Source organism: Lepidochelys kempii, chromosome 4 (genome assembly GCF_965140265.1).
Source record: "Lepidochelys kempii isolate rLepKem1 chromosome 4, rLepKem1.hap2, whole genome shotgun sequence".
NCBI classification, from domain to species: Eukaryota; Metazoa; Chordata; order Testudines; family Cheloniidae; genus Lepidochelys; species Lepidochelys kempii.
The window spans coordinates 63,920,404-63,936,607 of record NC_133259.1 but is presented as its reverse complement, the minus strand read 5'-3'; the positions used below and the strand labels follow the sequence as shown (position 1 = coordinate 63,936,607).

General features: G+C 38.3%; 1 protein-coding gene across 9 annotated transcripts in view; it reads left to right on the top strand.

Moving 5' to 3' along the window:
- FSTL5 (follistatin like 5) overlaps positions 1–16,204 on the top strand; it is a 561,575-nt gene that overhangs the window by 521,583 nt on the left and 23,788 nt on the right. For all 9 annotated transcript variants that reach the window (XM_073341502.1, XM_073341509.1, XM_073341503.1 and 6 more), the window contains 2 exons: positions 285–392; positions 4,804–4,928. In XM_073341502.1, coding sequence (XP_073197603.1) covers positions 285–392; positions 4,804–4,928 — 233 coding nt within the window. The remainder of the gene's footprint in view (positions 1–284; positions 393–4,803; positions 4,929–16,204) is intronic.

Here is a 16,204-nt window from a genome sequence, read left to right as displayed (position 1 = left end):
TTTGTCTTGAGCTTCTTTGTAGCTCCAGTATAGTATACAGTCAGATGCTGAGTGAACATATATCTGTCGTGTTATGCAAATAATGAAGATTACTATTTAAGCAGAAGTACAGTAGCTTCAAATTAATCAGAGACCTGCTTCAACAATTGGCAGCCTGAATTTTATATGTGGTCTTATGGCATCTCGAAGATCTCATTCAGTCATCATTTCTTGTATTATTCTATTTTATTTTTCTCTTCCGAAATCAAAAAGAGTGATTATTTCTACTTTTTTTTATACTATAGGCAGTAAGCACAGACCCTGTTCCAGTGAAACTACACTATGACAAATCACATGATCAGGTATGGGTGCTCAGCTGGGGAAACATGGAGAAGAATTCACCGACATTGCAGGTCAGTATACTTTGTGAATCTTTGTAGTGATGCTAATACTCAAGCTTAACAAATGTCAGTGGGTAGTGCAGGCCTTGCTGGAGCCCTCAGCTTAAAATATGAACTAAAGAAAGGTTATGAATCAAAGCAGGCCTTGTCAGAATAGTGACACTCGGTATCAGCTAACTAGTAAGCATGTCCCTGACCTGAGAGAATGGCATAGGAACACACAGAGTGTTCAACAGTATGTAAACAAATTCCTAAGATGGTGGTACAGGAAACCACAGACCTCCTGTAAAGATAAGGATGGGATGACAGGATAATGGATGAGGATGTTTTGTTTGAACTACAAAGTACAAAGGTGGTAACAACATATGGAATTTAATATGTAACTTATTTGTATCAATGTATAAAAAGAGAGTGGAAGGAGGGCTGTCTTCGTATTGGCCTAGGGGATAATGCTGTTGATTGAGCCAGTACCTTGTCATGGACATACATGTCTTAGTGTCCCTGTGACCCATTGGACAGGGCACTAGCACAGTGCTTTGCTGACAATAAACCTTGCCAAGCCTTCACCACCGAACCGAGCCTTTGGTCTTTCTTTGAAAAACATTGAGGTCTGAATCAACAAACTACACTCTCTGCTGATGCAGAATACATATGAGCTCCAGAAATAGCAGTACCAGAAGCCTAGGATCTCAGACAGGTACGATCTCGTTCCTCTCTCACATCGTGCCTTGGGAGAATATAAGAACCTTAAGCAGTGGGGCACTAGCAACACTAACAACAGGTCAGTGGCAGATTCATATCCTGGCATTTTACCATCTAGAGACCTGGGTTCAAAATTTTTATGTCATAAGTTTGGGACCTCGTTCAGCTAAGCATGCAAGCCCTTGTATATGTCCATCCCTATTCAGGATAGCATTTAAGCAAACATTTAATGTCTTGAATAAGGATGCTTTCCCCAATCAGGGCCTTGATGGGATCCGCATATCCTGGGAGGATACTTGTGTGCACGACAAAATAGCAAATATATAGTTTGATCATGGCAGGTGCTGAGGATCTTGAGCAGTCACTGACATCACTGGAAGTCTAGAAGGCTCGTCACCTCCCAAGAAGAACTCAGCATCTCTCAAAATTGAGCAAAAAGAATGGAAGACACTAGTTAAGAGAAGAAAAATAGAGATAAAATATTTGGTTCATGTGTGGGGTTTTTTTTAATATAGAAACTAAGACACTTAAACAAAATGGTGTTGGGGAAGATAGTTTTCATTGTATACCCAGATTAATTTTTCACTGGGAATACCTTTTCATTCGTCAAATAAAAAGTGATTTAAAAGCATCTAGTTCCAAAATTATTAAATTATATGGAAACCTGACAATCTGCTTAATAACAACATTTTTGTTTGTCTTCCTTTAAACATAATATTAATAATCTCAACAATGGTGATAAAGTGAACTACCTGAAAATAATTCAGATAACCGGTGAATTTGTTTACTAAAGTTGGTTGTTTTCATCGTATTCATTTCTAAAGGGGTGATTCCACTGAATTGATAATGGCAGTGCGACACAGGTTACAAGAATAGCATGTTTTATAGCTGCATATCTTTTGAATGTAGATTGTATGTGTTGCTACTGTCTGTGACTGAATGTCTGGTTGGAGCTTTCAGCAGATTTTAAGCATGTTGATTTGCTGCCTAGATGTAGCATTATTAAACTGTGTTTCAGTAAAATTATGCGGGCTTTATAGAGACGTGGGCAAGCTAACAAAAACCCATAATGTGAACTTTTTTTCAAAATAAAAGAATAAATAGCTTCACTTTTACAATGTTTGTGAGCATATGCAAATCTAAGTTCAGTCACTGGAGAGCAATTTAAAAAATACATTTCAACAGTTGTACTTAATTTTTTTATTTTTTTCATATCATTTTCTACTTCTGTTTAAAACAACATCATGACAATATGGTAATCTCCTGCTCTACCTGACATTTTTTTACTATAATTTCAGGGTATCTGGCTATTTTATTTTACCTTTTCCTTTCTTACTGCTTTACAGAATCTTCCCCCATACATCCTCTTTTTTGCTGTATAAAGATAAAGGCCAAGGTTTTTTTTATTTTTTTTTTAAATGAGTGCCTAAACTGAGGCTTCTAAATTCATGTGTAGGCACCTAAGCAAGTGGGGTGGTTTTCAGTGTGAACTACTGGGTACACAATTAGGGCAGGCATTGTGGGATACTGGCGGAAGCTAGTTCTGTTGACAAAACAGTCAGCAGTGTCTAGACTGGCTCTTTGTTGACAATAAAGGGAGGGAAAAAGACAAGTCTCTCATAGGGGTGGAAGTTTTTTGTCACCCAAACTGGGTGTTTTTGGCTACAAAACTTGCCAGTGTAGACAAGCCCTTTGAAAATCTGGCCCTTTAATTTAGATGCCCCATTGTGGATTCAGCAGCCTGATTTCAGGCACTCATTTAAAAAAAAAAATCTTGGTACCTTGGCCTAAGAAAACTGTACTAGAATAAAAAGTAAGCATGAGGGTGGTTGTACTAATTTAGATGGAATATATGGGCCTGTGACAGAGTGAGTGTAGCCTTAGGCTGACTCACCAGGCTGGGCATTTGCTAAGCATCCCCACATGGGGCAAATTAGGGAAATAATTAGTTACGGACTGAATGATTAACCAGTTAACAAGGTTCCTCAGCTCATCAGCTGAGGACAGCTAAGAGAGAGACAGGAAGAGGGGAAGGCTGGAAGAAAGAAAGAAGCCTAGGATCTCAGAGAGGTGTGATCTTGTTCCTCTCTCACACCCTGCCTTGGGAGAATATAAGAACCTCAAGCAGTGGGGTACTTGTTCTTATATTCACACTGTAAATAAAGCACTAGGTGTTGAACTTGCCATGAGTTCTATGTTCATGAAGACTATTGGCAGTAAGGACAGTGAGGGAACCCTACCCTGTGACATGGCCCAAAAAGTAAAAGGTGTTACACAACCCTGTGCAACATTAAACAGTGTTAAAGAAGGTTTAGTACACAAACACCTTAGCCTGCTTAGTACCATGGCAAATACAATTTTCAACATCTTGTTAACCTTTTATTAATGACACAGAAAAAAGGAAAAACAGTTAAAGCATTTGAGATGCAAAGTATTAAGTGAGGCTTTTATTTTAACAACAGTCCTTGTTCCTTTCCTTTAGCTGGACAGAGTTTGAGAAAGGTGGAAAACATCTTGTTTGACAGTCTCTTAGATGGTATTAAAGATGGTTGTAACTGTCCTCTTGAGAAAAAGAGAAGAAATGAGTTGAGATGGTCTGGAGCTTTAGAGGCTGCTGCTGTTAAAGACTAATCCTGTTTCCTAAAGAAATAAAACAAGGCAAACACACAAAAAGGGAATAGAAAAGAATAGCAAAGATAGAAAATTCAGTTTGTCTTTGATATTGACTTTCACTTGGAACCTTACTGCTGGAACCTTACAGCATACTGTCTTATTAACCACTCTGAGACCTGGCAAATTTGTACCAGAATCAGGCTGTAGGGCATTGCTTTCAGCTGCCTCTTTTTGGTCACAGACAGGAAATAAGGTTAGCAAGGAAAAGAACACATAGGGAGTGTGAGTAAGAAAGACAAAATCTCACATTCCAGAACTGGTGGAGGTGGTGGTGTCATCTGGGTCCCTCTCTGGCCTGGTCTGATCAGGCTATCTCTCCAGGATTAGGATGAAGATGGTCCAGGTCCCAGGACATGGTAGGGGTAGCAGCCATGATGGTGAAGTAGCCAGTTATTTTCCAAAATCTCTTTAAGTACCCTAAAAGAAAGTGATGGGTGGAGTAGCCTTCATCATTTTGTCCACCAATTAGGCCCAATTTCCAGCACATCAATTTTAGTTCATTAATTTCTGATCCTTAATTTATCTTGTTTACCAGTCATAATTTTAATACAGTCCTTGAATTATATTAGTCGGACTTTTTTGTTTGTATTAATTCAGTCTTTGTGTCTTACTTTGCACCTTTTCCCATCAACATTCGTTATTGTTGGTTACAGTAACGTTTTATAATTTTTATGCACTTTTACAATTGAGCTTACAATTAGGATAAATGTGTAAGCCCAATCATTACAACAGGGTTAAAGCCTGGACACAATGTTTCTCCAAAATCTGTCATACCAGTTAGTTTTACTCCATTGTCCTTTGAACTGCTCTTTATCAGCATAGCCAAAGATTAATGCAAACAGGAGTGGAATAAAAAGGCAACTGATGATGGACTATTACCATTTATTAAATTTGACTTGCATATAATAGCATTCCTGTGCTGACAATGGTGGAGTTGAGGCAGAGAGGGTATCTTTAAACCTGCTTATTATTTTGAATCAAACCCCATTAATTCCAACTAATTGTTGGCATATTTTTAAAGCATGTAACACTGTTATTATTACTCTAGGTAATAACACAGGCCAGTGGGAGTATTGCTCACCACACAATCCATACTCAGCCCGTGGGAAAACAGTTTGATAGAGTGGATGACTTTTTCATTCCAACTACAACCTTAATCATCACCCATATTAGGTAAGTCCATATGAGTCATAATATTTTATAATTAACTTTCAAATGAGCCATGACATCTCATGTAAAGAAAGCACTGTATTGTTTGAAAAACCCCCAGTAATGATAACATTTATTACTGTGTTATAAAGTTATTCTCTATGGGCCTACTTCAGTGGGAGTTTTGCTGAGTATAGACTAAGTATGTCAGACTTTGTCCTTGTACCAGCATATCTCTTTCTGATCTTGTCATATATTGAAAACTTCCACTGATGTCAGTAAGGGCTCCACACATGGAATAATGTTGGGATTGAGTGTTCTCTGGTTATTTGATTTATTTGTGGAGTCTGGATGCTTCCTTGAATGAAGGTCACAGATACCAGTTTGTTAGTATTGCTATGCACTGCGCACACACTTGAAAGTCCCATTGACAATGCAGAATTGAGCCCTGGGTGTCTTGATAACCATAGAGCACCTTTTCTGACATAGACTACATTAGATGTCACCAATTGCTTTCTTGATTGTGCCCTCACAAATTAATGTACATTAATTCTTGTATAGTGAGTTTCCCGTTGTTTCTTCATGACAAAAATACACCTCTTAGAGGTGTTAGTGGGAGCTCATTACAATCTCTGCTGGAAGAGGTGGTAAATTTCATGAACTCTAGCTGTTTCTCTCAAGAAGTGTAACAATCCACTAGTTGAACCACTGGAGCCTATAAATTTCACAAACTATGCTTATTTGTCCTACAGACTATATAAACTCTGCCTGTAATATGAATATACCAGGTATGGGAGAAAGTGGCCAGTTGGATTTTATGGAGACATGGGTTAGTCAGAGAGGAAAGAGAAATTGTGAAGAGGTGAGGGAAGGAGGGAAATATTTTAAATGAGAAAGAAACGAGAAAAGAAATCTCATGTTTCTACCCACACTCCAATTTCTCCCTCCCACCCACTTCAAGGGAGAAGGGCTTGGTGATGGTGTTGTCCCCACACCATCACCAAGTGCTGTAACCAATGATATATGTAAATGTATGTCAATTTTAATTATACTAATTTTTTCTCTGAGTATGTTAGCAGGTATATTAAATTGCTTTTTCCCCCAAAATTTGCCTATAGCAGTTACTAGTGCTTCAGTCCACAGAAGATGCAGAAGTCACATATTCCTTCCACACTTCCAAAACTTGCATTAATTCTCACTGGGAGCTTTGTGTGCTCAAGGAATGTAAGGTCAGCCCCGGATTAACCTAGTCCTGATTTTACTTCAAACCAGTGTTGCAAATAATTGAGCTGTTTGTTTAGTACTCTGAGTTTCAAAGGTTTTGGATACTTGTACAAAACTGCTTTAATTAGGAATATCTTCACTATAAATGAACAAGCATCATTCACCCTAAGGGAGATTCAGCTACAATTTCAAATAATATCATAGAATCATAGAATATCAGGGTTGGAAGGGACCTCAGGAGGTCATCTAGTCCAACCCCCTGCTCAAAGCAGGACCAATCCCCAATTTTTGCCCCAGATCCCAAATGGCTCCCTCAAGGATTGAACTCACAACCCTGCGTTTAGCAGGCCAATGCTCAAACCACTGAGCTATATCCTCCCTTTTTAAAATATATATTTAGAAGTTTGGCATTGGCTTTCTTTTAAATATGAAATTCAGAAATTTATCAATAAAAATATTTGTCAGTTTCTGAATTCAAATTAGTAGGATAGAGACTGAGCTGTTGGAATTCATAAAAGTAAAAATATTCCCTATACCTTTGAATCTGGTCCTTTGTATTAGAAAACATCTTTGCAGTTCTCCTGAAGATGCTGTCACATTAAAAGGCAAAATGTCTAATTTTCCACGTAATTCCTAGATAACAAGTGAATTATCACCCTGTCATATGTAAATGAAAACATATAGTAAATGTAAATTAACACATTTGAATAATAAATTATGATTCCAAGTACCATAACTGTGCACATAATTCTTTAATTAAATCGATTTAAACATGAGTATACACTATCCCTGAATAAGTGCACAAACAGTCCTTATCTTCATGCTTAGAAAATCATTAAACCATGTCTGCTACATTTTGGAGTAGTAGTACTTTAAAGCCAATGGCCACTATTTATATAAAGTAGTAATCAAGTAAGGAAGCACTTCTCCTAGTATTAATGGAACATAATTTTTTATTTCTGTATTAATGCCCTGGGGAGACTCGGTTTCTATTGAATTCTGTCATTAATGGCATGCAGTGGTGGTGGTTCTTACCTGGACAGGTGCCCACAAACCCTTAATCCACAATGTAGAGCAACATTTAAAGGAAAGAGCTGGCATTGATCTACCCTGAAGTGCTGGACTGATTGATTTAATTGTCTTCCTGAGCAATATTTCAACTAATGGATCCTGTTGGGCACTTCTACATGTTGCTAATTGTGTTCAGTTTAAGCAGTATAGCTTAAGCATAACAATAAAATGTGGTGTTCTTTTACATCCCACAGCATGGCTACCAGTAAAAAGCTTTGCCAGAATAAAGACTGAGTCAACTTTCTAAATTAAATATAGGTATATGTTGTAACATTTTTTCAGATAGGCACATATTGTGCCATCTTAGTAATGAACCTTATTAATATTAAATATATTTATTTTGTTTCATGAAAGTCAAAAAGATCCTACACCATTTAGGCAGACAAATTTATTTAAAGAGATGCTACCAACTTTATCTGGGCCAAAATTTAATATAACTATAAAATATTCCTTGTGCAGATTTTTACAGTGGAAAGGTACAATGGAACAGAGGTAACATTTCAATTCGGTACATTAATTTCCCTACAGTCAGAACAGGAAACAGAAATATGGAAATGGACATATAAGAACAGAAGGGCCTACTATGATCATCTAGTCTGATCTACTGTGTAACACAGGACATAGAACTTCCCTGAACTAATTCCTCTTTGAGGTAGAAGATATCTTTTAGAAAAACAACCAATCTTGATTTTAAAATGACCACTGATGATGAGTCCACCACAACCTTTGGAAGTTGTTCCAAAGGTTAATTACTCTTACTGTTAAAGGAATTGCTTCTTATTTCCAGATTGAATTTGTTTAGTTTCAACTTCCAGCCATTGGATCTTGTTATACCTTTGTCTCCTATGCTGAAGAGCCCACCATAAAATGTTCTCCATGTAGGTACTTTTAAAATGTGATGGAGTCATCCCTTAACCTTCTCTTTGCTCAGCTAAGTAGACTGAGTTTCTTGAGTGTAATACTATAATCATTTCTGTGCCTCTTCTCTGAACCTCTGACCATTTTTCAACATCCTTTTTGAACTGTGGACACCAGAACTAGACATAGTATTCCAGCAGTAGCTTCAGTGGTGCTAAATACAGAGGTAATTTAACCTCCATACTCCTACTCAAGAGACAACAGTGACATGGGAATGGGAAAAGACAAAGGGCCTGATCCAAAGCCGATTGAAGTCAGTGAGAATCTTTCTTTTGGCTTCAGCAGGCTTTGCAATACACCCAACAGAATGAAAGGGAAGAAGAAGAGAAAGAAAACTAAAAATTGAATTGTACACATTAAATTTTAAATTAAAAATACTTAGAAAAGAAAGACATAAATGGAGTGAAATACTGAAAGAATGAAATGGGATAAGGAGTGACAACATAAAATAGAAAGAAACACAACTTTTAGGATTAGTGAATTTTATTTTATTTTTTGATGCTTCTGATTTCTCTAACTTCTAATTTCTTTTGCACTTTCTTTTCATTTTCTTACAAATAAAATGGCTACTGTTTCAAAAGGACTTATATTTTTCCTATGCTGACATAATTGATTTATGTATATAACCAATGAAATTAATTCACCAGAGTTTGATTGGTTTGTGCTGCATTGGAAATGCCCTAAAATATATTTCCAAAAAGACAACCCTCCTCATGCTTAGAAAAAACTCCTTTAAGGATGTGCCATTTTCAAATTTCTAAAAGTGCAAATAGTGCCCTTAATTTTTAATTGAGTGTTTAAAATCAAAAATTGTTTTTTGCAAATAGTTTGACAGTATACTTTCTAGAGTATCATTAAATGCATTTGATCCTGAGTAGAAAATGACTTCTTCCTATTTAGTAATCAAAGAGGTAATTATTTGCCTTTTCCTCTCTCTTGATATTATTTTCACCAAAAAAAATCTTGATTACCAATAGTTCAAATACTTCAGCAAATTTTCCCAATATTCATTCCAATAAAACAAATCCTGACCTTGGTTATGCATGTGGAGCTTTTAGCTCCCAAGGAATTTGACACTAAAAAGAGCTGGAGTTTGATTGTTAAAATTGTACCAACTCTGAATGCATCTTGTATTTAAAAAAAAAAACAAACAAACAAACAATGATGCAGACAGAGATCACGTATATATTTTTCTTTTACTTTTCTGGAATAAATCTATTTAAATTTGTTCATTATTTAAAAAATTCACCTTCCACTGTGCCTGACTTTCAAACACTTTGAAGTTTTGTTTAAATAAAAATGAACTATATGTGCAGTGTGTCAGGGAAGGTTTTAAATTAACTGCAAAAGAGAAATCCATCAAATTAGTAGTGGTATGGAAAAACTGTCTAAATCTAACCTGTCATCAGTGAGCTATGAAAATACTCAATAACAGCACATGCGTGTTAAGGACGTTAAGCAACAAACATCAGATTTCCTGCTTATTATCCTTTTGTGTATAAACCAACCAGGAGAACATGTCATGAACTTGAATAGCAAGAGACAGCTACAAAGGAAATAACCCCACTGGCTGAGTGAGTTGATATGGTTAACTTAACTGTTCAGGAGCTCCTCTTTGCTTTGTTAGAATTCAGTCCCCACTGACCATGCAAGAGCAGAGTTTTCCATCATAATGAAAACCTTCTGGAGGTACGCACATTTGTCACTTGTAAACTAATTCTTTGAATGATGAGGCAGATTACAGAATGTGCATGTTTTACCAAATTGGTGTCCAGGACAAATCTGAGTTTATCTTGTGGCAACTCAAGTCTGAGGTTTTTTGTTTTGTTTTTTAAAAGAGGCATTTCTGAGCCATCTGACGTTGTCTTGTAAAAAGACTCAAAAAGAAAAGGAGTACTTGTGGCAACGTAGAGACTAACCAATTTATTTGAGCATGAGCTTTTGTGAGCTACAGCTCACTTCATCGGATGCATACCGTGGAAACTGCAGCAGACTTTATATACACACAGAGAATATGAAACAATACCTCCTCCCACTCCACTGTCCTGCTGGTAATAGCTTATCTAAAGTGATCATCAGGTTGGGCCATTTCCATCACAAATCCAGGTTTTCTTACCCCTAAAGCCCCTACTCTACTTGCGCTATATTGATGACATCTTCATCATCTGGACCCATGGAAAAGAAGCCCTTGAGGAATTCCACCATGATTTCAACAATTTCCATCCCACCACCAACCTCAGCCTGGTCCAGTCCACACAAGAGATCCACTTCCTGGACACTACAGTGCTAATAAACAATGGTCACATAAACACCACCCTATACCGGAAACCTACTGACTGCTATTCCTACCTGAATGCCTCCAGCTTTCACCCTGACCACACCACACGATCCATCGTCTACAGCCAAGCTCTGCGATACAACCGCATTTGCTCCAACCCCTCAGACAGAGACAAACACCTACAAGATCTCTGTCAAGCTTTCTTACAACTACAATACCCACCTGCGGAAGTAAAGAAACAGATTGATAGAGCCAGAAGAGTTCCCAGAAGTTACCTACTACAGGACAGGCCTAACAAAGAAAATAACAGAACGCCACTAGCCGTCACCTTCAGCCCCCAACTAAAACCCCTCCAACGCATTATTAAGGATCTACAACCTCTCCTAAAGGATGACCCAACACTCTCACAAATCTTGGGAGACAGGCCAGTCCTTGCCTACAGACAGCCCCGCAACCTGAAGCAAATACTCACCAACAACCACACACCACACAACAGAACCACTAACCCAGGAACTTATCCTTGCAACAAAGCCCGTTGCAACTGTGCCCACATATCTATTCAGGGGACACCATCACAGGGCCTAATAACATCAGCCACACTATCAGAGGCTCGTTCACCTGCACATCCACCAATGTGATATATGCCATCATGTGCCAGCAATGCCCCTCTGCCATTTACATCGGTCAAACTGGACAGTCTCTACGTAAAAGAATAAATGGACACAAATCAGATGTCAAGAATTATAACATTCATAAACCACTCGGAGAACACTTCAATCTCTCTGGTCACGCAATCACAGACATGAAGGTCGCTATCTTAAAACAAAAAAACTTCAAATCCAGACTCCAGCGAGAAACTGCTGAATTGGAATTCATTTGAAAATTGGATACTATTAATTTAGGCTTAAATAGAGACTGGGAGTGGCTAAGTCATTATGCAAGGTAGCCTATTTCCCCTTGTTTTTTCCTACCCCCCCCCTCCGATGTTCTGGTTTAACTTGGATTTAAACTTGGAGAGTGGTCAGTTTGGATGAGCTATTACCAGCAGGAGAGTGAGTTTGTGTGTGTGGTTTTTGGGAGGAGGGTGAGGGGGTGAGAGAACCTGGATTTGTGCAGGAAATGGCCCAACTTTATTATCATGCACACTGTGTAAAGAGTTGTCACTTTGGATGGGCTATCACCAGCAGGAGAGTGAATTTGTGTGGGGGGGTGGAGGATGAGAAAACCTGGATTTGTGCTGGAAATGGCCCAACCTGATGATCACTTTAGATAAGCTATTACCAGCAGGACAGTGGGGTGGGAGGAGGTATTGTTTCATATTCTCTGTGTGTATATAAAGTCTGCTGCAGTTTCCACGGTATGCATCCGATGAAGTGAGCTGTAGCTCATGAAAGCTCATGCTTAAATAAATTGGTTAGTCTCTAAGGTGCCACAAGTACTCCTTTTCTTTTTGCGAATACAAACTAACACGGCTGTTACTCTGAAACCTGTAAAAAGACTGTAGCTCTCAAAAGATGCCATACATCTTGTGTAAATTAGAGCGTGATGTAGGTGATATCATTTAAACTTTCTAATGAGTTTTTATTTGTGAAATATAGAGGCTAAGGAGGTTTGTATGAGAGAGATAGTGTCTATATGTTTGTATGTACATGTACATAAATGAAAGTGATGAATGTAAAGCAATGGTGGACTATTGGTTCTGTCTCATTTTTACCTTTAACACAATTACATACTTATTTAAAACTTTGTGTAAATACAGATGAGTTTTATATTTTAATTTGAATGAGACTAACACAGACAGAATGATGTGTGGTCAACCCTAGCTGTTAACTGGTTTTAATTTTACATTTAAAAAAGAAAAATACACTGCTTCTAAGTGTTACTCTTTAAAAAAATCTGTCATATAAAATTAGTTGTTTTTATCCATTTGTCATTTAAAAGGTATTCCTTGCTCCTTACCAGAATTAACAGAAATGAATTATGCAAGACTTGTCCACTGTGTACTGTACTTAAAACATTCACTTAAATGAGCATTGACCTATAGTTTTCAAAGCTCTAAGCATTTAGAACACGCCCAAGAGATGTGGACTTTTGAAGTTTTGAGAAAATTGATTGGTGTGGGGGAAATGAGTTAAACTTTGTGTCTATTTCACTGAATAGTTGAATTAATCTGGGTGCTGCTGATTATTCTCTGAGAATAATATTTGAGATAGGACTGGGTTAATGGCTGTCTGAACATTATTGTAATGTGTTTTCTAAAGCTAATCCAGAACTGGAATCTGGAGTTTATTTCCAGGGTTTTTGACCCAGATACACAGATGAATGCAGACACAACACACAGTAGATGGGTTTAAGCAGCAGACCATAACTTTTTATTGATATGAATTAATGCTAGGGTGAAAAGTATGACAAATTCCATCAGGCAAAACAGTGGTCCAATAGAGGAAAATATGACTTTATGCTACACCAACAACACAAACAAGGCTCAATCGCTTAGTATCCTAAAGGTCTACCCAGCCACAGATATCCTCCTGATTCCTCCTGTTCTTGTTAGGGAATGGGGGTGGAGGAGAGTTACTGTGACCAATGCTACACTGAAGAGACTTCCTCTCACTCTACAAAAAGTGAATTTAGCCAATGCTTTGAGTCCTGTGCTCAGGTTTATCCCAGTAGCTGGTCAACTGACAGCTACACTAATCCCATGCTGGACACCAGCTAAATGTTGTGTTGACTCTCAAAGCCCATCCCACCCAAAAAGGCTTCCCAGGTATTGTGAGTAAGTAAAAAGCAAAACAACAAAAACTGAAAATCCTCAGAGCAATGGCCCATGCTGTCCTGAGAGAAAATTTCTTCCCAAACTTTCCTCTTTAACTGAGGGGTGATATGGCTTAGCTGACAGCATAGTGGGAGTCCCAGGTATGCCATTTTCAGGCCACTTAAGTACTGAGAAGAGTGAGTAGGAGCCATTTAGACATCAGCAAAGATTGTGCCAGGGCCTGGGGAGAGACCTCATGAGCTGACCAAACCTGGTTGGTTCACTCCCCAAGCTAGCCAGATGAGTGCCAAGAGGGGGTGGAGCAAGTGTCCAGCTTTGTCTCTGAAACCACCCCCAGACCCGTTTCCTTCTCTCTAAGATGAATGTAATCATGCAGAGGAGAAGGAAGAGGAGGAGGGCCACAAGCATTGGGAGGTGAAGGGCTGAGTGACTCCCCTACTCTATCTTGCAGCATGACTAAGAGCACAGGGTGTGCCTTTCTCCCTCTGGTCTGGTCAAACTACTCTTCTCCCCTCGTAAAATAATGTTAAACAAGCTACCAGACTCTGGCCACATTGCTTTCTTGTCAGTTAACCATCCTTAAACACCAAAGCAAACCATACAATAAAGCATAGGTCTGTTGTTAAAGGTAGCTCTAATATCTCCAGAATACCTTGTCCTTTTTTCTAGTTACCAAATCCATGCCTGATTTTCTCAAATGCAGATAGGAAGCGTAAGATTTCCTCAACTACTCTAAGGTCAGGGACTCCCTGATGAGCCTCTGAAAATCGTGTGAATTTAACCCCATAATCCTCATGTCACTTTATGGCTTGGGTGGTCCCCCTGCTAGTTACATTGGGACAGGTGGTGTCATGTGTGTGGGAGTTCCTCCAAGGGACAGCAGAAGACCTTCACCCCCTTGATACTTAAAAATGAAGGACACATGCTTGAAGTTGTTACTCAAGTAAAAATTCCATTGACTTCAGCAGAACCGAGTAGTGACTTCTGCACTGTTTACTGAGACTCTAGAGCTACTAGTTGAGTCCAGTGCCCGAGAATTCCGTCTCGGGCAGATCACAAGCTGGAAGGACACTGTGGTACAACCCACTAAGGCACCAGTGATTCCAAATCTATAAGTAAATGAGGGATTGGTGTTAGGAGTGTATGGTCCTCAATGGAGGATTTTTGTTTTTATTTTTCATTTTGCAAATCTTGAAAAAAAATGTGTAGCCTGTTATCAACTTCTACTTTGTTAGTACCTGTAACATATTGGCTCATTGCTGGTTTTAGTTAAATCATGCCTGAGCACATGCTCTGTGTGTGTGTGTGTGCGCGTGTGCATCTATGTAAAATATAGTTTCTTCTATCCACATTTTCAGAGTGCACAGCCTGAAAGTAGATCCCACTGTTGCAGCCAAGGGCACTCAGATACCATGGTCATACAAGGAGACAAATAGTTAAGATGGAATGTAGTAGTAGTAGAAGAAATCCCAAGGTCCTTATTCTGTTTTACTTAGTTTTTATTCAGACAAACCTACACCCAATTTATTCCCTTTGGAGATTTGCCTGTAAAAATTGAGTAGGGGCTTCAGTCTTTGGCCCCATATATTTACCTTGAAGAAAATTTCATGAAATGAACCACCCTTCCTGCTAAGTTAGATCAATACAAGCAATTATGTTGTCTCTTAATATCTGTTCATTATCATAAAAATAGACATTTGTAATTAGTGTGTGGGATGGCTGCAGAAAGATTATTTTTGCAGTGCCCATGAAGGGATGTTCTTAGAAGTCTAAGGAGCAGAAGGGCTGATTATTTCAGTTCCGCAGTTCATAAATCTAAGTGAACAAAAGATAATTGGAATAAATTAAAGTCTATCATTACACTGCTGTACAATGTTTCTAAGCAATATTAAATGAACTAGTTGTAATGGATTCTCGCTAACTCTTCAGCTGTTTTAATCTTTTTAACAAGCATTTTGACCATCATACAGTTACCTGCCTCAATCTGTGAAAGAATGAACAATCAACCCACTGGTGAGGGAAGGCTCATGAGCTGAGTAAAATTAAATATTCTCTGTTTGAAATGTTTCATTCTTCTCTTTCTGTTGTGTAGATGTTATTAGGAGAAATATCCACTCTGAAATTATATTCATTGGTTCACGCCAAACTTTCTGAAAACTGAGCCGTTATAAAAAGAGATTGGAAATACACCATTGTAAGAGTTCCTAAAAGTAAGCCCTTTGGGAAGAATTAATGCATTCAAAAAACTCACACGGCTTCCAACTTCATTCCAAAGCATAGGCTCGCACACTGCTGTGGAATAGCTGAAAAGCTGGAAGCACATTCTTTGAACCAAGTGTAAATCAGCACATTAAAAAAATATCACTTTGCTTCAGGAATCCTGTAAGATTAGAAATCATGAAATTTTGCTTTGCAAATCAGATGATGCAAGCAGTAAATTCTGTGTCTATCATTGTCAAAACAACAACAAAGAGATACAATTAAATTTTGGGTTGTATATCCAACTAGCTAATGTGGTCTAGTTCAAAGATAATAAACAACAATTTAGTATTTTACAAATACTACTGAAAGTTGGGTAAGGAAAATGATAATTTATGCCAATTCACACACATTAGTGAACAAAATATTAATGATGGGTTTATAATATAGGGAGCAGTGCTTCTCAGTGGTAATGTAAGCTAAGGGGGAAGTCATTTCAGGTGGTGCTTAAGGACACAGTTATAGAAGGCTCAGCAGCATCACAGCACACTACCTTAGACCAAAAGAAGCTAATATGCCCCAACCCTGTGGGATCAAGACTTCCAAGAGCAGATGCCTTCTCTGAGGAGGAGGAGAATCTGTGGAGCAACTGCAATTGACAGTAACTGTAGTATCCAGTTGATACTCTGAGCAGCCAGTAGCAGCACAGCTTGTGCAGGAGCAGCAAAGTTTGGAGGCCTACGCTCACTCTAACTCTCTAAAGTACTTAATGGTGAGGAGAGCATTAGCTGGAAACTGCAAAAATAACCTTGCAAAACTTTTCAGTCCTCTTTC